The sequence below is a fragment of the Scyliorhinus torazame genome, chromosome 12 (assembly GCF_047496885.1).
Source record: "Scyliorhinus torazame isolate Kashiwa2021f chromosome 12, sScyTor2.1, whole genome shotgun sequence".
NCBI lineage: Eukaryota > Metazoa > Chordata > Chondrichthyes > Carcharhiniformes > Scyliorhinidae > Scyliorhinus > Scyliorhinus torazame.
The window spans coordinates 227285941-227309553 of record NC_092718.1 but is presented as its reverse complement, the minus strand read 5'-3'; the positions used below and the strand labels follow the sequence as shown (position 1 = coordinate 227309553).

Sequence of the window (23613 nt, the reverse complement as noted above, 5' to 3'; positions counted from 1 at the left end):
GACCCTCTGACAGTGCGTACTCCCTCAGGTAGCTGACCCTCCTGACAGTGCAGCACACCCTCAGGTAGCTGACCCTCTGACAGTGCAGCACTCCCTCGGTGCTGACCCTCTGACAGTGCAGCACTCCCTCGGTGCTACGCTGGAGTCAGTTTGGATAACGTACTCATTCCTCTGAAGCTGAATTTCAAACACAAGCGTTTCTCTCCGAGGCAGAAGAGAAAGTGATGTCGAGCAAGCCGGGGCTTGGGGGAGGGTGGCTGGCTGATGTGACACGAGGGGGAGGGGGGTGCCTTTTCGGGACTGGGTGGGGAGGGGTGGGCGGCCTATGAGTGACTGAGAGGACTGGGCTGGGAGGGACCAAAGGGGGGCGGCGGTGAGGGACAGCGGTGGGGAGCGGGGTTGGGGAGCAGCGACGATGGGGGGTGATGTGTTATGTACTCTGGGATAACACAGGCTGCAACTCGATGCAGCTTTGACCAAACAATACTCCAGACTTTGAAGTAAGTTCACTGTGATTTATTGAACCATTAACACAGTTCTCTATGAGTTCGACTCTCCTGCTAATCTTGCTATAGTAACTCGGTCTAACTAACCAGTCTGCTCTAAGCGACGTGGTGGGTGTGATCCTTCTGATCTTCCCCTGTCCTACTCTCTACGTGTCGCCTGTGGAAAGAGACAGAGTATGTGTGCCCTGTCCTTATATATGGGTTGTGTAATGCCCCCTTGTGGTCGTGTCACCTCTGGGTGTCTTGACTGCCCATTGATCGTGTCCTATTCTGTGTTCATTAGCTGTATGTCTGCATGTCATGATGTCTCTGGTGCTCCCTCTAGTGTTTACTTAGTTGTAGTGTATTTACATTAACCCCTTGTGTATTTACAGTGATGCATATCACTACATCCCCCTTTTTTTCATGTTTCATATTTTCTGTACAGTGTTATGAAAAATTGAACAAAAACAGGTTTATAAGTGATGACATGTACACGTTATGACGACTGATGATTATACAATACCAAATAATATTTATGAGTCCAAAGTTCATGAATTTATATGGTCGAGTGGCTTTCTTGTTTTGTTATTGAAGTATCGATGTTGATGTTGTCATTCCCTTGTGAACGCCGTCAGTGTCGCTGTGCTTAAGGAACCAAGAAGTCATCAGGAGGTGTTCCGATGGTCAAATCACTTCGTTAACTGATTTGGACTCTTATTTTTTCGATGCTTGTGGTAGCGATTCTTGATGTCATCTTTCCTGTCTGACCTGGACTGGTGTCTGTGTTTGCGGTATTGATACCGTATGTCAGCTGCCTTGAAAGCTGGTCTGCTTGTTCGTAGTGTAGCAAATGTGAATTGGTAAGATGCGTCGACATGCCATGGTGTGTTTGCACTCTCGCCATTGTTCTGAGCTGAGCAGTAACATTGTCCTCCATGGGCAGAGTTGTCGCACCAGTTGTTGTTCTATTGTTGTTATTGACGTGCTTGTTGTTGTGTTTGTTGCGCTCAGTGACCGCAACGAGTGGAGAATTCGAGTCCTTCACAAAGTTACTTGTGTCAGTGTCCTTTGTGGCATCTGCTGTTTCATTGAGCGTGCCGTCTCTGATTCCTCGGCGCTCCCCGTCTGGAGTCATGTCCGGTTCACTTGAATCATCTTTGGCTTGTCGATGATCCCGTCTGGAGTCATTTGGTTCTTGTGGAGAGGCTCGGGTAGATGAGGTTGGTATTAACGTGGTGTCACTGGAGTCACTAGTAGCCTCACTTTGATTGTCGAGTGCCTCTGTACAGACTAGCTGAGATCTGTCAGTCTCACTGAGATGTCGCACATCTTGTATGGGAATTGTGAAGCCTTTGTCACTTGTCGCACACACAGTGGGTAGACCTTCAGTGTCTTCTTGTCGGTTCGATGAGCTGGGTAGACTGTCAGAGTCTTCTTCTGGCGGATCAAATAATCTGGGTAGACTGTCATGGTCGCTTTGTTGTTCACAGTGAGCGTGGCAGACTATCATAGTCGTCTTGCTGTGCACTTGACTGTGGCAGACTTGCATTGTCTGCTGCTGGTTGCTCAGATGAGGTTGCTAGACCTTCATGGTCTTGTTCACGCAAGGACTGCGCTTTGGAGTCTTGTGTTGCTTCCATCGTGGAGTCTGTCAACGAGCTCGCTGTGGAGGCTTGTATCGCTGTCTCTGTGGAGTCTTGCAGCGTTCCCTGTGTGGAGTCATGCAGTGGCCTCGCTTTGGAGTCGATCTGTGCGCTCTCAACAGTCGTGCAGTGGTCTCGCTGTGGAGTCTGTCATTGCTTTTTGTGCAGAGTCGGGGACTCTTCGTGGTGCATGGACCACTCTCTTGGTGTCAGGCCGCTCTCTGTGGGCTTGTACCGCTCTCTGTCTCTTGGCGTCAGGCCGCAACAGAATCCTGTACTCATGGGTCGGGATGTCGTCTGGGCTGAGGATCCTCAAATCCGAAAAACTTGTCCATGACTGTGTCGGATGCTTCAATGTACAACACATCTCGTTGCAGTTCGGATTTGGTACTGAGGTCGCCACGTCCAATGATGAAATCATCGTCTGAGTCGTAGTCTTCAAGGACTAAATCATCTCTTAGGGCAGTGCTAACTGCTTGTTGCAGGGCTCTGCAGAGGTTACTTTCAGCTACTGGTCGAAGTTCAGGCATTGTGCTGTCGTTCTAGGTGAAAGAATTGTGTTTTCTGGCTTTAAAGCTGTTTTTCACTATTTTCGGACGTTTCCCCTTTATGTGGGCGTGGTCCTGGGCTTCTGACGTCATAACGCTTGTGACGTAGAGCATAGGAATGGATTGCGCATTGCGCAGATTGCTTTTCCTTCGCTGTGCGTTCTTTTCGCAACTGCGCATGCGCCCGGTTCGCGTCTTCTCAGGAACTGCGCGTGTGCGGCTCCTTGCGCAAGATGGCTGCCATTCAAAATTGCCGTTTGCTTCTGTTGCAAGCCTACCTTTGCCTCGTGGCGAGTATAGGTGCCAGTTTTACCGATTTCTGTTGTGTTAACCTCGCAGTAGTTTTCAACTTATCCAGGACTGTCTGGAAGTCGCTCTTGTCCTGCCCTTTGGAGTATTTGAAGGAGTTGAAGATTTCTGCTGCACTTTCACCCGCAATGGTGAGTAGAAGATCTATCTTCTCAACATCGGCCACGCCATCTAGGTCGGATGCTACCATGTAAATCTCAAATCTCTGCTGGAATGCACGCCAGTTGGCACTGAGATTGCCGTAGTACCTGAGCTGCTGAGGAACCGGAATCTCGATCATCTTGCCTGGGTGCTGTTGCTGGTAGTCACGGATCTGCTGAGTTGAACTATATACATTCAACAGGCACTACTGGTACCATGTTGTGTTATGTACTCTGGGACAACACAGGCTACAACTCGATGCAGCTTTGACCAAAAGATACTCCAGACTTGAAGTAAGTTCAATGTGATTTATTGAACCATTACCACAGTTCTCTCTGAGTTTGACTCTCCTGCTAATCTATCTATAGTAACTCAGTCTAACTAACCAGTCTGCTCTAAGACACGTGGTGGGTGTGATGCTTCTGATCTGCCCCTGTCCTACTCTCTTAAGTGTCGCCTGTGGAAAGAGACCGAGCATGTGTGCCCTGTCCTTATATATGGGTTGTGTAATGTCCCCTTGTGGTAGTATCACCTCTGGGTGTCTTGACTGCCCATTGGTCGTGTCCTATTCTATGTTCTCATTAGCTGTATGTCTGCATGTCATGATGTCTCTGGTGCTCCCTCTAGTGTTTACTTAGTCTTAGTGTATTTACATTAACCCTTTGTGTATTTACAGTGATGCATATCACCATAGAGGGCAGCAGTGATGGGGGGTCAAGGTGGGGGTGGGTGGTGGGGAGCGGGGTTTGTGGTAGGGTGGTGGGGGGTGGGTGGTGGTGGGGCGGGGGGTGGTGGGGAGTGGCAGTGTGGGGCGGGGGTAGAGGAATGGCGATGGGGGGCGGTGGAGGGCAGTCGGGGGCGGTGGAGGGTGGTCGGGGACGGTGAGGGGCGGTGGAGGGCAGTCGGGGGGCGGTGGAGGGCAGTCGGGGACGGTAAGGGGCGGTGGAGGGCAGTCGGGGGCAGTGGAGGGCGGTCGGGGGCAGTGGGGGCGGTGGAGGGCAGTCGGGGGCGGTGGAGGGCGGCGGGGGGAGGTGGAGGACGGTGGGGGGAGGTGGGGGGCGGGGGGAGGTGGAGGGCAGTCGGGGGTGGGGGAGGTGGAGGGCGGTGGGGGGAGGTGGAGGGCAGTCGGGGGTGGGGGGTGGTGGGGGGCAGAGGTGGAGGGCGGTGGGGGGCGGAGGAGGTGGAGGGCAGTCGGGGGCGGGGGGAGGTGGGGGTGGTGGGGGGCAGTCGGGGGTGGGGGAGGTGGAGGGCGGTGGGGAGGTGGAGGGCAGTCGGGGGTGGGGGGTGGTGGGGGGCAGAGGTGGAGGGCGGTGGGGGGCGGAGGAGGTGGAGGGCAGTCGGGGGCGGGGGGAGGTGGGGGTGGTGGGGGGCAGTCGGGGGTGGGGGAGGTGGGAGGGCAGTCGGGGGTGGGGAGGTGGAGGGCGGTGGGGGGGCATGGGGGGCGGAGGTGGAGGGCAGTCGGGGGCGGGGGGAGGTGGGGGTGGTGGGGGGCATGGGGGGCGGAGGTGGAGGGCGGTGGGGGGCGGGGGGGAGGTGGAGGGCAGTCGGGGGCTGGGGGTGGTGGGGGGCATGGGGGGGCGGAGGTGGAGGGCAGTCGGGGGTGGGGGGAGGTGGAGGGCGGTGGGGGGAGGTGGAGGGCAATCGGGGGTGGGGGGCATGTGGGCGGAGGTGGGGGGCGGGGGGAGGTGGAGGGCAGTCGGGGGCGGGGGGATGTGGGGGTGGTGGGGGGCATGGGGGGCGGATGTGGAGGGCAGTCGGGGCGGGGGGAGGTGGAGGGCAGTCGGGGGCGGGGGAGGTGGGGGGTGGTGGGGGGCGGGGAGGTGGGGGGTGGTGGGGGGTGGGGGGGGTGGGGTCCGGGGGGAGGTGGGGGCGGGGGAGGTGGGGGCGGAGGTGGAGGGCAGTCGGGGGTGGTGGGGGGCGGGGGGGAGGGGGCGGGGTGGGGGGCAGTCGGGGAGGTGGGGGGCAGTGGGGGGCGGTGGAGGGCAGTCGGGGGAGGTGGGCGGGGGGAGGTGGAGGGCAGTGGGGGGGAGGTGGAGGGCAGTCGGGGGTGGAGGGCGGTGGGGAGGTGGAGGGCAGTGGGGGGCAGTCGGGGGAGGTGGGGAGCAGTGCGGTGTGTTGGGGGGCGGTGGAGGGCAGTCGGGGGCGGTGGGGGGGCGTGGGGGTGAGGTGGAGGGCAGTGGGGGGCGGGGGAGGGCAGTCGGGGGAAGTGGGGGCGGGGGAGGTGGGGGGCGGGGGGGGGTGGAGGGCAGTCGGGGGAGGTGGGGGGCAGTCGGGTCAGTCGGGGGCGTGGGGGTGAGGTGGAGGGCAGTCGGGGTCAGTCGGGGGCGTGGGGGTGAGGTGGAGGGCAGTCGGGGGCAGTCGGGGGCGTGGGGGTGAGGTGGAGGGCAGTCGGGGGCGGTGGGGGGCAGTCGGGGTCAGTCGGGGGCGTGGGGGTGAGGTGGAGGGCAATCGGGGAGGTGGAGGGCGGTGGGGGGGCAGTCGTGGGCCGGGGGTGAGGTGGAGGGCAGTCGGGGGCAGTCGGGGACGGGGGGTGAGGTGGAGGGCAGTCGGGGGCGGTGGGGGAGGTGTGGGGCAGTGGGGGGGGGCAGGGGTACAGGAGCGGCTATCGTTCACTTCAGTCTCTTGTTTTGGCCGGGCGGGGGACAGTTTTCCAATTCTCTGTTGTGCTGGGACCTGGAGGTCGGAGAAATTCCAAAAACGATTGCATGGGAGAGTTTCCGCTGCTCCCTGGTGAACGGAATGTGCTGGGAAGAAATGGGAGATCAGGGACCTGGAGGGCACTTCACAGAGCAGAATAAACTGATGTCTGTCTGCTACCCCGCCCCCTGCCCTTAGCGACCCCACACCAATTATTAACTCTTTAACGATCATTCTCAGGATAAAAGCAAATTTGTGAATCAGACAAAGAGAAATCTGTGGTTAAATCCTCCTTTCTGACCTCTGGACAGCTCAAAATGGTTTATAGCCAATGAAATAGTTCCGTTGGGTAATGTCTGTTGTGACCTCGGAACGGCAGCAGCAATGTGTGCACAGAAAGGTCCCACAAACCATAACCTCCGATGATCGTCATCTGTTATTAATGATATTGGTCACAACGCCTGTCAACCTCTCAACCATTTTGAAATCAGGCCCAGGGACCATTTACCAGGGAGGGTCGTGAGGGCCCTAGTTTAATGGTGGCAAGGAAACCTCCCTCAGTACTGACCCTCTGACAGTGCGGCACTCCCTCAGTACTGACCCTCTGACAGTGCAGCACTCCCTCAGTACTGACCCTCTGACAATGCAGCACTCCCTCAGTACTGACCCTCTGACAGTGCGGCACTCCCTCAGTACTGACCCTCTGACAGTGCAGCACTCCCTCAGTACTGACCCTCTGACAGTGCAGCATTCCCTCAGTACTGACCCTCTGACAGTGCGGCACTCCCTCAGTACTGACCCTCTGACAGTGCAGCACTCCCTCAGTACTGACCCTCTGACAGTGCAGCATTCCCTCAGTACTGACCCTCTGACAGTGCAGCACTCCCTCAGTACTGACCCTCTGACAGTGCAGCACTCCCTCAGTACTGACCCTCTGACAGTGCAGCATTCCCTCAGTACTGACCCTCTGACAGTGCAGCACTCCCTCAGTACTGACCCTCTGACTTGCGGCGCTCCCTCAGTACTGACCCTCTGACAGTGCAGCACTCCCTCAGTACTGACCCTCTGACAGTGCGGCACTCCCTCAGTACTGACCCTCTGACAGTGCAGCACTCCCTCAGTACTGACCCTCTGACAATGCAGCACTCCCTCAGTACTGACCCTCTGACAGTGCGGCACTCCCTCAGTACTGACCCTCTGACAGTGCAGCACTCCCTCAGTACTGACCCTCTGACAGTGCAGCATTCCCTCAGTACTGACCCTCTGACAGTGCGGCACTCCCTCAGTACTGACCCTCTGACAGTGCAGCACTCCCTCAGTACTGACCCTCTGACAGTGCAGCATTCCCTCAGTACTGACCCTCTGACAGTGCAGCACTCCCTCAGTACTGACCCTCTGACAGTGCAGCACTCCCTCAGTACTGACCCTCTGACAGTGCAGCATTCCCTCAGTACTGACCCTCTGACAGTGCAGCACTCCCTCAGTACTGACCCTCTGACTTGCGGCGCTCCCTCAGTACTGACCCTCTGACAGTGCAGCACTCCCTCAGTCCTGACCCTCTGACAGTGCAGCACTCCCTCAGCACTGACCCTCTGACAGTGCAGCACTCCCTCAGTACTGACCCTCTGACAGTGCAGCACTCCCTCAGTACTGACCCTCTGACAGTGCGGCACTCCCTCAGTACTGACCCTCTGACAGTGCAGCACTCCCTCAGTACTGACCCTCTGACAATGCAGCACTCCCTCAGTACTGACCCTCTGACAGTGCGGCACTCCCTCAGTACTGACCCTCTGACAGTGCAGCACTCCCTCAGTACTGACCCTCTGACAGTGCAGCATTCCCTCAGTACTGACCCTCTGACAGTGCAGCACTCCCTCAGTACTGACCCTCTGACTTGCGGCGCTCCCTCAGTACTGACCCTCTGACAGTGCAGCACTCCCTCAGTCCTGACCCTCTGACAGTGCAGCACTCCCTCAGCACTGACCCTCTGACAGTGCAGCACTCCCTCAGTACTGACCCTCTGACAGTGCAGCACTCCCTCAGTACTGACCCTCTGACAGTGCAGCACTCCCTCAGTACTGACCCTCTGACAGTACAGCACTCCCTCAGTACTGACCCTCTGACAGTGCAGCGCCCCCTGAGTACTGACCCTCTGACAGTGCAGCGCTCCCTAAGTACTGACCCTCTGACAGTGCAGCACTCCCTCAGTACTGACCCTCTGACAGTGCAGCACTCCCTCAGTACTGACCCTCTGACAGTGCGGCACTCCCTCAGTACTGACCCTCTGACAGTGCGGCACTCCCTCAGTACTGACCCCCTGACAGTGCGGCTTTCCCTCAGTACTGTCCCTCTGACAGTGCGGCACTCCCTCAGTACTGACCCTCTGACAGTGCGGCACTCCCTCAGTACTGACCCTCTGACAGTGCGGCACTCCCTCAGTACTGACCCTCTGACAGTGCGGCACTCCCTCAGTACTGACTGTCTGGTTCTTGTGCTCTGCTTTTATCTATTCTGGGGTTGTGGATCTCAATCGTGGGCCTGTGTTTATTTGTGAAAAGTTGGGCGATAGCTGAGGGTCACCCACATTGTTCTCAGTCTGCATGGATTTTTATGACAATTCACTCGTTACACAATACGTTTACTGAGACCAAATTTTAATTTCCAACCATTTTAAAGAGAATCTAAATTCTCCAACTGTTTCCTGGATATGAATCAATCTCTGGGGAGATAACGGAGATGTTTCTCAAGCTGGAGAAAATAAAGTTTGCCTTGAGGGGGTCAATGCTGGAGTTCTCTCGGAGGGGGCATCTGTTCGTCGACTTTCTCGTAGAAAATTAAAATGTCAGCAGAAGCAGTGTTCTGAAGGGGGGGGCGGGTAGGTGCAATATGGTTAAGGGATGTACAGAAGGGGTTGGGTGGGAAATGTTTAGTTTGCCATGTTGATGTTTATGTTATTATTCTGTTTGTTATTATATAAAAATTTTGCAAATACTTCAATAAAAATATATTTTTTTAAAAAACGGGGCTTGAGTTTAAGAGCCGTGAGGTTATGCTGCAACTGTACATGACCCTGGTGAGACCACATTTGGAGGATTGTGTGCAGTTCTGGTCACCTCACTATAGGAAGGATGTGGAAGCATTGGAAAGGGTGCAAAGGAGATTTACCAGGATGCTGCCTGGTTTGCAGGATAGGTCTTCTGAGGACAGATTGAGGGAGCTAGGGCTTTTCTCTTTGGAGTGGAGGAGGATGAGAGGCGACGTAATTGAGATGCATAAGATGATGAGAGGGATAGATAGAGTGGACGTTCAGAGACTTTTTCCTTGGGTAGATGTAGCTGTTACAAGGGGGCACAACTATAAGGTTCAGGGTGGGAGATATAGGAGGGATGTCAGAGGTAGGTTCTTTACTCAGAGAGGTTGGGGCGTGGAACGCACTCTCAGCTATGGCAGTGGAGTCGGACACTTGAGGAACTTTCAAGCGGTTATTAGATAGGCACATGGAATGCACTAGAATGATTGGGAGTAGGTTGATTTGATCTTAGTTTCAGACTAGTTCGGCACAACATCGTGGGCCGAAGGGCCTGTACTGTGCTCAGTATTAATGCTCTCGGGCCAAAGGTTTGAATTCCACGTTACAACCTGATGAATTTAAATTCCTTTTTGTAAATCTGGAATATAAAGTTAACCTGCAAATATCATTGAATGTTGTAAACACCCACCTAATTCATTCAAGCCCCTTTGCGAAGGAAATCTGTTGCCTTTGCCCAATCTGGCCGACATGTCACTCCAGACTTACAGCGATGTGGATCACCCTGAACTATGCTCTGAAATGAGTCTGCGATTCAGAATGGACAAGAAACAGCAGCCGTCTCACTCTCACCAATATCCCGGGAAAGAATATTTTTTAAAGAATGCTGGCCCAGGGTGGTATCTGGGTCCCCTCCCCTGCCAGTGGCATTCAGGCCCTGGCAGTAAATCCAATGTTGTTCCTTCCTCACTCTTGCTGTAGAAAATAGAACATTTTATCCAGAATAGGAGGCAAAAAAAAAAAATCAATTTTAAAAGTCTGTCTTTGAATAATCAGTGCCTGTAGCAAAGCCCTAGTGGAATGTGGTCAGTGTCAGTGATGGTGGAGCTCCTGCTGATCTGAAAGGGTTAACACCAATGATTGCTGCTTAACCTGGGGTCAGATCCCAGTAATTACAGAACGTGTTCAGCAAATGAGAGCCAGACTGTGAGAGAAAGGGGCAGAGGGGTGGAGAGACAGAAAGAGAGGAGGGGAGGAGATCATCCACATCTGAGCTGGCTGCTCCCAGTTTAACGCTGGGATCAACCAACACCTCAGAGTCGCAGAGGCCACTGGAGCCATGGCGCTGGGAAATCCGGATTGTTGAGGAGCAGACTGCAGCAACTCCTCGGACATCCTAGATCTGAGTGTGGGCCGAAAGGGACGTCGTGCCCCACGGTCTGTCTGTGGCAGTCCCGGTGTGGTGAACTGGGACAGTGCGAGAATGGAGGGTTCCTTGATCCCTGGGCCACACAGCAGGGAGGCTTTGTAATTGTCGCCACTCCTGTTGGGGCCTTTCTGTGTGAAGTTTGTCCAGAGTTACTGGGAGGATGGATATTCTGGACTCAGTGTGTGAGCAGCTGGAACAGACCTGTTCACTGGACGAACCTGTGAGCAAGAGGCACTCAACCACTGGAGCCAAACTGTGGGGTCGAGTCCGCAACAAACTCCTGGGAACCAAGGTTGTTTCATTGATCTGTTTACAGACCTTCTGGAGCTGAGCTACATCAGTAATCCTAAACAGGAGAGAGAGTTTTACTCTCATACATCCAAACTCCTTCAAACTTCCAGCTCTCTGTCTGTGTGAGATCTGTCCCTCACTGACTCTCTCTGTCCAGTGTCCTGCCTCAGTTTTTATAATCAATGTTGTCACACTCTGACCCCTTTCTTTAACCCTTTATCTGCCGGGTGATAGTGTTGTGTTTATTCTACGTTCTGTTCTGTTTCAAAAACTGTTGTTTGCAGCTTATGAAAGTTCAGAAATAGGAAGTGATTTATTGGGCAAGAGAGGGAAAATTGCCTCGATATTTAATTGTTTAATGTTTCTATGTTAACGCTGTCATGGGTTGGGCTATATTCACCTGCTCAAAACTGCGGTTTGGGGTGCAGAGGAAGTCAAGAACACGGACCCCCTCCCCAATCCCTCACCCAGCTCCCTCCCCAATCCCATACCCAGCCCCCCGCCCAACCCCCTCCCCAATCCCGTACCCAACCCTCGCCCCAATCCCTCACCCAGCCCCCGCTCAGCCCCCTCCCCAATCCCTTACCCAGCCCCTTCCCCAATCCCTCACCCAGCCCCCTCCCCAGTCCCGTACCCAGCCCCCTCCCCAATCCCTCACCCAGCTCCCTCCCCAATCCCGTACCCAACCCTGGCCCCAATCCCTCACCCAACCCCCGCTCAGCCCCCTCCCCAATCCCTTACCCAGCCCCCTCCCCAGTCCCGTACCCAGACCCCTCCCCAATCCCTTACCCAGCCCCCTCCCCAATCCCTCACCCAGCCCCCTCTGCAATCCCTTACCCAGCCCCCTCCCCAATCCCTCACCCAGCCCCTTCCCCAATCCCTCACCCAGCCCCCTCTCCAGTCCCGTACCCAGCCCCCTCCCCAATCCCTTACCCAGCCTCCTCCCCAATCCCTCACCCAGCCCCCTCCGCAATCCCGTACCCAGCCCCCTCCGCAATCCCATGCCCAGCCCCCTCCCCAATCCCTTACCCAGCCCCCTCCCCAATCCCTTACCCAGCCCCCGCCCCAATCCCTCACCCAGCCCCCTCCCCAATCCTTTACCCAGCGCCCCACCCAGCCACTGCCACAATCCCGTACCCAGCCCCCGCCCCAATCCCGTACCCAGCCCCCGCCCCAATCCTTTACCCAGCCCCCTCCCCAATCCCTCACCCAGCCCCCTCCCCAATTCCGTACCCAGCCCCCTCCCCAATCCCATGCCCAGCCCCCTCCCCAATCCCTTACCCAGCCCCCGCCCCAATCCCTCACTCAGCCCCCTCCCCAATCCTTTACCCAGCGCCCCACCCAGCCACTGCCACAATCCCATACCCACCCCCTGCCCCAATCCCGTACCCAGCCCCCTCCCCAATCCCTTACCCAGTCCCCCGCCCAGCCCTCTCCCCAATCCCTTACCCAGCCCCCTCCCCAATCCCTTACCCAGCCCCCTCCCCAATCCCTCGCCCAGCCCAGCCCCCTCCCCAATCCCTCGCCCAGCCCAGCCCCCTCCCCAATCCCTCGCCCAGCCCCCTCCCCAATCCCTCGCCCAGCCCCCTCCCCAATCCCTCGCCCAGCCCCCTCTGCAATCCCTTACCCAGACCCCTCCCCAATCCCTCAACCAGGCCCCCGCCCAATTCCTCGCCCAGCCCCCTCCCCAATCCCGTACCCACCCCCTCCCTAATCCCGTACCCAGCCCCCTCCCCAATCCGTTACCCAGCCCCCTCCCCAATCCCTCACCCAGCGCCCAGCCCCTGCCCCAATCCCTGACCAGGAAATGGAGCGATCCTGTCTTTTCCCAATGCTTTGACACAGCAGAGACACTGTGGGGGTGAGGTTGGGTGTAGAGGGCACTGTGGGGGTGAGGTTGGGTGTAGAGGGCACTGTGGGGGTGAGGTTGGGTACTGTGGGGGTGAGGTTGGGTGCAGAGGGCACTGTGGGGGTGAGGTTGGGTGTAGAGGGCACGGTGGGAGTGAGGTTGGGTACTGTGGGGGTGGGGGTGAGGTTGGGTGCAGAGGGCACGGTGGGGGTGAGGTTGGGTACTGTGGGGGTGAGGTTGGGTACTGTGGGGGTGGGGGTGAGGTTGGGTGCAGAGGGCACTGTGGGGGTGAGGTTGGGTACTGTGGGGGTGAGGTTGGGTACTGTGGGGGTGAGGTTGGGTACTGTGGGGGTGAGGTTGGGTACTGTGGGGGTGGGGGTGAGGTTGGGTGCAGAGGGCACGGTGGGGGTGAGGTTGGGTACTGTGGGGGTGGGGGTGAGGTTGGGTGCAGAGGGCACGGTGGGGGTGAGGTTGGGTACTGTGGGGGTGAGGTTGGGTACTGTGGGGGTGAGGTTGGGTACTGTGGGGGTGAGGTTGGGCACTGTGGGGGTGAGGTTGGGTACTGTGCGGGTGGGGGTGAGGTTGGGTGCAGAGGGCACTGTGGGGGTGAGGTTGGGCACTGTGGGGGTGAGGTTGGGCACTGTGGGGGTGAGGTTGGGTGCAGAGGGCACGGTGGGGGTGAGGTTGGGTACTGTGCGGGTGAGGTTGGGTCCTGGGGGGGTGAGGTTGGGCACTGTGGGGGTGCAGAGGGCACTGTGGGGGTGAGGTTGGGTACTGTGGGGGTGGGGGTGAGGTTGGGTGCAGAGGGCACGGTGGGGGTGAGGTTGGGTACTGTGGGGGTGAGGTTGGGTACTGTGGGGGTGAGGTTGGGTACTGTGGGGGTGAGGTTGGGCACTGTGGGGGTGAGGTTGGGTACTGTGCGGGTGGGGGTGAGGTTGGGTGCAGAGGGCACTGTGGGGGTGAGGTTGGGCACTGTGGGGGTGAGGTTGGGCACTGGGGGTGAGGTTGGGTGCAGAGGGCACGGTGGGGGTGAGGTTGGGTACTGTGCGGGTGAGGTTGGGTCCTGGGGGGGTGAGGTTGGGCACTGTGGGGGTGCAGAGGGCACTGTGGGGGTGAGGTTGGGCACTGTGGGGGTGAGGTTGGGCACTGTGGGGGTGCAGAGGGCACTGTGGGGGTGCAGAGGGCACTGTGGGGGTGAGGTTGGGCACTGTGCGGGTGAGGTTGGGCACTGTGGGGGTGAGGTTGGGCACTGTGGGGGTGAGGTTGGGTGCAGAGGGCACGGTGGGGGTGAGGTTGGGCACTGTGGGGGTGAGGTTGGGTGCAGAGGGCACGGTGGGGGTGAGGTTGGGCACTGTGGGGGTGAGGTTGGGTGCAGAGGGCACTGTGGGGGTGAGGTTGGGCACTGTGGGGGTGAGGTTGGGTGCAGAGGGCACGGTGGGGGTGAGGTTGGGCACTGTGGGGGTGAGGTTGGGTGCAGAGGGCACTGTGGGGGTGAGGTTGGGCACTGTGGGGGTGAGGTTGGGCACTGTGGGGGTGAGGTTGGGCACTGTGGGGGTGAGGTTGGGCACTGGGGGGGTGAGGTTGGGTACTGTGGGGGTGAGGTTGGGCACTGTGGGGGTGAGGTTGGGCACGGTGGGGGTGAGGTTGGGCACTGTGGGGGTGAGGTTGGGTGCAGAGGGCACTGTGCGACTCCCCAGGGCTGGGACAAGCAGTGAGTGTGTCTGCCAAAGAAACTGGGCAGCCAGGCAGCAGAAGCAAATTACAGAATAATTGGGCATTCTGAAACAACTGCATTGCGATGCCCCACCATTACAGGCGTTACGCTTCCTCAGACCAGCGCAGCCCTCAACAACAGGCCCAGGATCAGCATTGAAACCCTTCAATAGTTCAGACGACCGAGTGTCTCAGCCTGATCGTATCAGAGTCTCAGGGCTAACATGTTACCTCTGTGTGTCAGTCTGCATCTTCCCATCTCCGCGTCTCCCCTCACCCTGCGCCCCCTCACCCTGCGCCCCCTCACCCTGCGCCCCCACCCTGCGCCCCCCCACCCTGCGCCCCCTCACCCTGCGCCCCCACCCTGCGCCCCCCACCCTGCGCCCCCTCACCCTGCGCCCCCACCCTGCGCCCCCCACCCTGCGCCCCCCCACCCTGCGCCCCCCCACCCTGCGCCCCATCACCCTGCACCCCCCCCACCCTGCGCCCCCTCACCCTGCACCCCCTCACCCTGCGCCCCATCACCCTGCACCCCTTCACCCTGCACCCCTTCACCCTGCACCCCCACCCTGCACCCCCTCACCCTGCGCCCCCTCACCCTGCACCCCTTCACCCTGCGCCCCCTCACCCTGCGTCCCCCTCACCCTGCGTCCCCCTCGCCCTGCGTCCCCCTCGCCCTGCGTCCCCCTCGCCCTGCGTCCCCCTCGCCCTGCGTCCCCCTCGCCCTATGCCCCCCTCGCCCTGCGCCCCCAGCCGTGCCCCTGAATGTGGTAATGGGGACCCCATGAGTGGGTATTGGTGGTTAGCCATTGGGTGAGCTCAGCCTTCTCCCTGCCGCCTATTGTTCTGGGGGTGAGGGGAGCTCTGAGTTTGCTGGGACCTGGGACTGTGAGATTTCTGCACCAATACCTTCCATTAATTCTTTCTCTGCTCTGACAGCTGGACACACGGACTGCCCAAAGCAGGAACTGGCAGAGCACAGTGATCGAAATGAACGGGGTGAGTGTTTGTGAAGCTGCAATTCTGAACATGTTTCAGAAGCCTCAATGCGTGAAGTGTGATGAATATATCTATATTATACTTTATATTTTGTGGTAATGTTATTAACAAACCGGGAATCAAACACATACAGGCAGTATGTCGTATATTGATTTGAAATATGGCAGCACGGTGGCACAGTGGTTAGCACTGCTGCCTCACGGAGCCGAGGTCCCAGGTTCGAATCCTGGCTCTGGGTCACTGTCCGTGTGGAGTTTGCACATTCTCCCCGTGTCTGCGTGGGTTTCGCCCCCACAACCCAAAGATGTGCAGGTGGATTGGCCATGCTAAATTGCCCCTTAATTGGAAAAATTGAATTGGGTACTCTAAATTTAAAAAAATAAATCACTGATTTGAACCATTGACTTGTTAACAGAGAGATGGCTAATGGATTATTGGGCGCGATTCCCGGGAGAGCCCCTCACAGGCCTCCTGGCAGGCTCTGTGTCACGCGGCACCCAAGTCCCGCGAGGTGTCGGATTCAGAACCACACCGAAAAGGGGTGGGGCAAAATGACCCTTGTGGACGTAGCTCTTAAACCTACTTTCGACCTCCCGAGTACCATTTCCCTTGGTCCATGTTCTTATGGGTGAGGGCTGATAGGCGCCCGGCTGCAGCCTCCCTGCGGAGGCCGGAGAATCGAGGAGGGCCGGTGGATCCCGGATGCGTAGACCTGAAATAGGTTTAAGACCTACTTCAGGGAGTGTTGTTTAGTCCCGCTCCTTTTGGGCAGTTCCGAATCCGATATCTCATGGGACTTGGGTGAATCCCGCGAAGTTTGGAGGCTCTGCCGGGAAGCCCGGGGAGGGCTGGGCCGGGAGGCCGGGGAGGGCTGGGCCGGGGAGGGCTGGGCCGAGTAGCCCGGGGGAGGCTGGGCCGGGAAGCCGGGGGAGGCTGGGCCGGGAAAGGGCTGGGCCGGGAAGCCCGGGGAGGCTGGGCCGGGAAGCCCGGGGAGGCTGGGCCGGGAAGCCGGGGGAGACTCTGCCGGGAAGCCCGGGGAGGCTGGGCCGGGAGGCCGGGGGAGGGCTGGGCCGGGGGAGGCTGGGCCGGGAGGCCCGGGCCGGGAAAGGGCTGGAAGGCCACGGGAGGCTGGGCCGGGAGGCCCGGGGGAGGCTGGGCCGGGAAGCCGGGGGAGGCTGGGCCGGGAAGCCGGGGAGGGCTGGGCCGGGGAGGGCTGGGCCGAGTAGCCCGGGGGAGGCTGGGCCGGGAAGCCGGGGGAGGCTGGGCCGGGAAGCCGGGGAGGGCTGGGCCGGGGAGGGCTGGGCCGAGTAGCCCGGGGGAGGCTGGGCCGGGAAGCCGGGGGAGGCTGGGCCGGGAGGCCGGGGGAGGCTGGGCCGGGAGGCCGGGGGAGGGCTGGGCCGGGAAAGGGCTGGGCCAGGAAGCCCGGGGGAGGCTGGGCCGGGGGAGGGCTGGGCCGGGGGAGGCTGGGCCGGGAGGCCCGGGGGAGGGCTGGGCCAAGTAGCCCGGGGAGGGCTGGGCCGGGAAGCCGGGGGAGGGCTGGGCCGGGAAGCCGGGGGAGGGCTGGGCCGGGAAGCCGGGGGAGGGCTGGGCCGGGAAGCCGGGGGAGGGCTGGGCCGGGAAGCCGGGGGAGGCTGGGCCGGGAAGCCCGGGGGAGACTCTGCCGGGAAGCCGGGGGAGGCTGAGCCGGGAAGCCGGGGGAGACTCTGCCGGGAAGCCCGGGGGAGGGCTGGGCCGGGAAGCCGGGGGAGACTCTGCCGGGAAGCCCGGGGGAGGGCTGGGCCGGGAAGCCGGGGGAGACTCTGCCGGGAAGCCCGGGGGAGGGCTGGGCCGGGAAGCCGGGGGAGACTCTGCCGGGAAGCCCGGGGGAGGCTGGGCCGGGAAGCCGGGGGAGACTCTGCCGGGAAGCCCGGGGGAGGCTGGGCCGGGAAGCCGGGGGAGGGCTGGGCCGTGAGGCCGGGGGCGGGCTGGGCCGGGAAGCCCGGGGGAGGGCTGGGCCGGGAAGCCGGGGAGGGCTGGGCCGGGAAGCCGGGGGAGACTCTGCCGGGAAGCCCGGGGGAGGGCTGGGCCGGGAAGCCCGGGGAGGGCTGGGCCAGGAAGCCCGGGGAGGGCTGGGCCGGGAAGCCGGGGAGGGCTGGGCCGGGAAGCCGGGGGAGGGCTGGGCCGGGAAGCCCGGGGAGGGCTGGGCCGGGAAGCCGGGGGAGGCTGGGCTGGGAAGCCGGGGGAGACTCTGCCGTGAAGCCCGGGGGAGGCTGGGCTGGGAAGCCGGGGGAGACTCTGCCGGGAAGCCGGGGGCGGGCTGGGCCGGGAAGCCCGTGGGAGTCTGGGCCGGGAAGCCCGTGGGAGTCTGGGCCGGGAAGCCGGGGGAGGCTGGGCCGGGAAGCCGGGGGAGACTCTGCCGGGAAGCCGGGGAGGGCTGGGCCGGGAAGCCCGGGGGAGACTCTGCCGGGAAGCCCGGGGAGGGCTGGGCCGGGAAGCCCGGGGGAGGCTGGGCCGGGAAGCCGGGGGAGACTCTGCCGGGAAGCCCGGGGAGGCTGGGCCGGGAAGCCGGGGGAGACTCTGCCGGGAAGCCCGGGGGAGGCTGGGCCGGGAAGCCCGGGGAGGGCTGGGCCGGGAAGTCGGGGAGGCTGGGCCGGGAAGCCCGGGGGAGACTCTGCCGGGAAGCCGGGGAGGGCTGGGCCGGGAAAGGGCTGGGCCGGGAAGCCCGGGGGAGACTCTGCCGGGAAGCCGGGGGGAGGGCTGGGCCGGGAAGCCGGGGGAGACTCTGCCGGGAAGCCCGGGGGAGGGCTGGGCCGGGAAGCCGGGGGAGACTCTGCCGGGAAGCCCGGGGGAGGGCTGGGCCGGGAAGCCGGGGGAGACTCTGCCGGGAAGCCCGGGGGAGGGCTGGGCCGGGAAGCCGGGGGAGACTCTGCCGGGAAGCCCGGGGGAGGACTGGGCCGGGAAGCCGGGGGAGACTCTGCCGGGAAGCCCGGGGGAGGCTGGGCCGGGAAGCCGGGGGAGGGCTGGGCCGTGAGGCCGGGGGCGGGCTGGGCCGGGAAGCCCGGGGGAGGGCTGGGCCGGGAAGCCGGGGAGGGCTGGGCCGGGAAGCCGGGGGAGACTCTGCCGGGAAGCCCGGGGGAGGACTGGGCCGGGAAGCCGGGGGAGACTCTGCCGGGAAGCCCGGGGGAGGCTGGGCCGGGAAGCCGGGGGAGGGCTGGGCCGTGAGGCCGGGGGCGGGCTGGGCCGGGAAGCCCGGGGGAGGGCTGGGCCGGGAAGCCGGGGAGGGCTGGGCCGGGAAGCCGGGGGAGACTCTGCCGGGAAGCCGGGGGAGGGCTGGGCTGGGAAGCCGGGGGAGACTCTGCCGGGAAGCCCGGGGGAGGCTGGGCCGTGAGGCCGGGGGAGGCTGGGCCGAGTAGCCCGGGGGAGGGCTGGGCCGGGAAGCCGGGGGAGACTCTGCCGGGAAGCCGGGGAGGGCTGGGCCGGGAAGCCCGGGGGAGACTCTGCCGGGAAGCCCGGGGGAGGCTGGGCCGGGAAGCCGGGGGAGACTCTGCCGGGAAGCCCGGGGGAGGGCTGGGCCGGGAAGCCCGGGGGAGACTCTGCCGGGAAGCCGGGGGAGGCTGGGCCGGGAAGCCGGGGGAGGCTGGGCCGGGAAGCCGGGGGAGACTCTGCCGGAAAGCCCGGGGAGGGCTGGGCCGGGAAGCCCGGGGGAGGCTGGGCCGGGAGGCCGGGGGAGACACTGCCGGGAAGCCCGGGGAGGGCTGGGCCGGGAAGCCGGGGGAGGGCTGGGCCGGGAGGCCGGGGGAGACACTGCCGGGAAGCCCGGGGAGGGCTGGGCCGGGAAGCCGGGGGAGGGCTGGGCTGGGAAGCCGGGGGAGACTCTGCCGGGAAGCCCGGGGGGGGCTGGGCCGGGAAGCCGGGGGAGGGCTGGGCTGGGAAGCCGGGGGAGACTCTGCCGGGAAGCCGGGGGCGGGCTGGGCCGGGAAGCCCGTGGGAGTCTGGGTCGAGTAGCCCGGGGGAGGCTGGGCCGGGAAGCCGGGGGAGGCTCTCCCGGGATTCTCTGGTCACTTTGTGCTCTCGCTCAAGCACGACACGGCCAGAGAATCGCGCCCTAAATGTGGGCTAAACCGATTAGAAACTCCCAGGGCCAAAATATTGACTAATATCATTGGATAGCAGTGAGGAACTCGCTGGCAGATCCCGCAGGAAACTCTGAAAACCTGCCGCAAACAAACTTAGAAATCTTTTGGGAGAATCACGACATTTGTTTTATGTTTTTGGAGGTTCTCTGGAGTGCAGATCATTAAGCAGGGATGGTGCTTAGTCCTAGCTCAGCAGGTGAGAGGACATTTCAGTGGGATACAGATGATGTAATTAGTGGGAGGAGCCATGTCTGTCTGGTTTTGGCAGTTTGGTTGCAGGATTTTAGTCTGACAAGACGGAAGGGACTCTGAAAGGGTCTCTCTCCAAAGGTCTGCACAGAGAACAGCAAGTAACCCTGATTGCTAACTTTATTTATGAGTAGATTTTGAACTGTATTTGGATTGCTTGGTTGGAATATTTATAGCAAAGGTGTGGGGCCTAAGATAAAGTTTCCTTTTATTTAAGAACTATCTAACTGTTAATTGTAAATCTATTTCTTTGATGTTAATGTGGCTAAATCTGGACCTTGTGATGGTGATAATTTAACCAGTTAAAGTTTCTGTCTGTTCCAGATTGAGGTGGAATTGTCGATGAAATTCACCAGCCGGGATTTGAGCCTGAAACGTACCCCATCTAAAAAACAGAGTGGTGTATTCGGTGTCAAAATTAATGTCGTCACAAAGTAAGTCCCTTCCTTGCTCATCCCAAACCCACCCCCAGGGTCTGGCAGGGACTGGATACATGTTCTGCGGCCTTGTCCCCTCTCTGTAAACTTTACATGATGCTGGATTCTATTGAAATAGAAATCTCTGTAAACTGACCGGCCAGCCCCCACCCCGTAACTGACCGGCCAGCCCCCACCCCCCGTAACTGACCGGCCAGCCCCCACCCCCGTAACTGACCGGCCAGCCCCCACCCCCGTAACTGACCGGCCAGCCCCCACCCCCGTAACTGACCGGCCAGCCCCCACCCCGTAACTGACCGGCCAGCCCCCACCCCGTAACTGACCGGCCAGCCCCCACCCCCGTAACTGACCGGCCAGCCCCCACCCCCGTAACTGACCGGCCAGCCCCCACCCCCGTAACTGACCGGCCAGCCCCCACCCCCGTAACTGACCGGCCATTCCCCACCCCCGTAACTGACCGGCCAGCCCCCACCCCCGTAACTGACCGGCCAGCCCCCACCCCTGTAACTGACCGGCCAGCCCCCACCCCTGTAACTGACCGGCCAGCCCCCACCCCAGTAACTGACCGGCCAGCCCCCACCCCAGTAACTGACCGGCCAGCCCCCCCGTAACTGACCGGCCAGCCCCCAGCCCTGTAACTGACCGGCCAGCCCCCACCCCCGTAACTGACCGGCCAGCCCCCACCCCCGTAACAGACCGGCCTGCCCCCACCCCTGTAACTGACCGGCCAGCCCCCACCCCCGTAACTGACCGGCCAGCCCCCACCCCATAACTGACCGGCCAGCCCCCACCCCGTAACTGACCGGCCAGCCCCCACCCCTGTAACTGACTGGCCAGCCCCCACCCCCGTAACTGACCGGCCAGCCCCCACCCCCGTAACTGACCGGCCAGCCCCCACCCCCGTAACTGACCGGCCAGCCCCCACCCCGTAACTGACCGGCCAGCCCCCACCCCCGTAACTGACCGGCCAGCCCCACCCCGTAACTGACCGGCCAGCCCCCACCCCCGTAACTGACCGGCCAGCCCCCAGCCCGTAACTGACTGGCCAGCCCCACCCCGTAACTGACCGGCCAGCCCCCACCCCGTAACTGACCGGCCAGATCCCACCCCATAACTGACCGGCCAGCCCCCACCCCGTAACTGACCGGCCAGCCCCCACCCCTGTAACTGACCGGCCAGCCCCTACCCCCGTAACTGACCGGCCAGCTCCTCTGTAACTGACCGACGTGCTCCCTGTAACTGACTATAGTCAGGGATGTGTTGCTATTTGATCAGTGTTTGTCTTGGATTAGGCGGGAACGTTCGAAGGTGCCATACATTGTCCGTCAGTGCATCGAGGAGGTGGAAAAACGGGGAATTGAGGAAGTGGGAATATATCGGATCTCTGGAGTAGCCACAGATATCCAAACACTGAAATCTGCCTTCGACATGAGTGAGTGAAAGATTCAACTTCATTCCTGACACAATTGTGTAAAATTCCGCTCCACACCCAGAATATCCCGTTAACCGGGGGAGGGTTCGTGTTGCACAGATGGAGTTTTGGGTCATTAATGCTCACCTGGGAGACCCCAGTCCTTCAGCTTAGTCACCCTCTCACACTAGCTGTAGAGAGGGGCTCCTCCCTGTCGATGCACAGAAAGCTGGGGGTGCTGACGTGTATGGAGCTGCCAATGTCACCATCTTGATATTTACCATAGGGAGAGACTTCCCGCTGGGTGATGGATGCCTGAGACACAGTCTGACATTCCCTGTGTAACCCTGAGTCACAGTCTGACATTCCCTGTGTAACCCTGAGTCACAGTCTGACTGATTCCCTGTGTAACCCTGAGTCACAGTCTGACATTCCCTGTGTAACCCTGAGTCACAGTCTGACATTCCCTGTGTAACCCTGAGTCACAGTCTGATTCCCTGTGTAACCCTGAGTCACAGTCTGACATTCCCTGTGTAACCCTGAGTCACAGTCTGACATTCCCTGTGTAACCCTGAGTCACAGTCTGACTGATTCCCTGTGTAACCCTGAGTCACTGTCCGACTGATTCCCTGTGTAACCCTGAGTCACAGTCTGACATTCCCTGTGTAACCCTGAGTCACAGTCTGACATTCCCTGTGTAACCCTGAGTCACAGTCTGACATTCCCTGTGTAACCCTGAGTCACAGTCTGACATTCCCTGTGTAACCCTGAGTCACAGTCTGACATTCCCTGTGTAACCCTGAGTCACAGTCTGACTGATTCCCTGTGTAACCCTGAGTCACAGTCTGACATTCCCTGTGTAACCCTGAGTCACAGTCTGATTCCCTGTGTAACCCTGAGTCACAGTCTGACATTCCCTGTGTAACCCTGAGTCACAGTCTGACATTCCCTGTGTAACCCTGAGTCACAGTCTGACATTCCCTGTGTAATCCTGAGTCACAGTCTGACTGATTCCCTGTGTAACCCTGAGTCACAGTCTGACATTCCCTGTGTAACCCTGAGTCACAGTCTGACTGATTCCCTGTGTAACCCTGAGTCACAGTCTGACATTCCCTGTGTAACCCAGAATCACAGTCTGACTGATTCCCTGTGTAACCCTGAGTCACAGTCTGACATTCCCTGTGTAACCCTGAGTCACAGTCTGACATTCCCTGTGTAACCCTGAGTCACAGTCTGAGTCCCTGTGTAACCCTGAGTCACAGTCTGACATTCCCTGTGTAACCCTGAGTCACAGTCTGCCATTCCCTGTGTAACCCTGAGTCACAGTCTGACTGATTCCCTGTGTAACCCTGAGTCACAGTCTGACATTCCCTGTGTAACCCTGAGTCACAGTCTGACATTCCCTGTGTAACCCTGAGTCACAGTCTGACATTCCCTGTGTAACCCTGAGTCACAGTCTGACATTCCCTGTGTAACCCTGACTCACAGTCTGACTGATTCCCTGTGTAACCCTGAGTCACAGTCTGACATTCCCTGTGTAACCCTGAGTCACAGTCTGACATTCCCTGTGTAACCCTGAGACACAGTCTGACATTCCCTGTGTAACCCTGAGTCACAGTCTGACTGATTCCCTGTGTAACCCTCAGTCACAGCCTGACTGATTCCCTGTGTAACCCTGAGTCACAGTCTGACATTCCCTGTGTAACCCTGAGTCACAGTCTGACATTCCCTGTGTAACCCTGACTCACAGTCTGACTGATTCCCTGTGTAACCCTGAGTCACAGTCTGACATTCCCTGTGTAACCCTGAGTCACAGTCTGACATTCCCTGTGTAACCCTGAGACACAGTCTGACATTCCCTGTGTAACCCTGAGTCACAGTCTGACTGATTCCCTGTGTAACCCTCAGTCACAGCCTGACTGATTCCCTGTGTAACCCTGAGTCACAGTCTGACATTCCCTGTGTAACCCTGAGTCACAGTCTGACATTCCCTGTGTAACCCTGAGTCACAGCCTGACATTCCCTGTGTAACCCTGAGTCACAGTCTGACATTCCCTGTGTAACCCTGAGTCACAGTCTGACTGATTCTCTGTGTAACCCTGAGTCACAGTCTGACTGATTCTCTGTGTAACCCTGAGTCACAGTCTGACTGATTCTCTGTGTAACCCTGAGTCACAGTCTGACTGATTCTCTGTGTAACCCTGAGTCACAGTCTGACTGATTCTCTGTGTAACCCTGAGTCACAGTCTGACTGATTCTCTGTGTAACCCTGAGTCACAGTCTGACATTCCCTGTGTAACCCTCAGTCACAGTCTGACATTCCCTG

The 23613-nt window shown here is 60.1% G+C and overlaps 1 protein-coding gene across 1 annotated transcript in view; it reads left to right on the top strand.

The window, feature by feature from the left end:
* abr (ABR activator of RhoGEF and GTPase) overlaps window positions 1-23613 on the top strand; it is a 134541-nt gene that overhangs the window by 93735 nt on the left and 17193 nt on the right. Inside the window, exons 9-12 of the mRNA XM_072470152.1 lie at window positions 10362-10515; window positions 15016-15075; window positions 19764-19873; window positions 21169-21308. Of these exons, the coding sequence (XP_072326253.1) occupies window positions 10362-10515; window positions 15016-15075; window positions 19764-19873; window positions 21169-21308 (464 nt within the window). The remainder of the gene's footprint in view (window positions 1-10361; window positions 10516-15015; window positions 15076-19763; window positions 19874-21168; window positions 21309-23613) is intronic.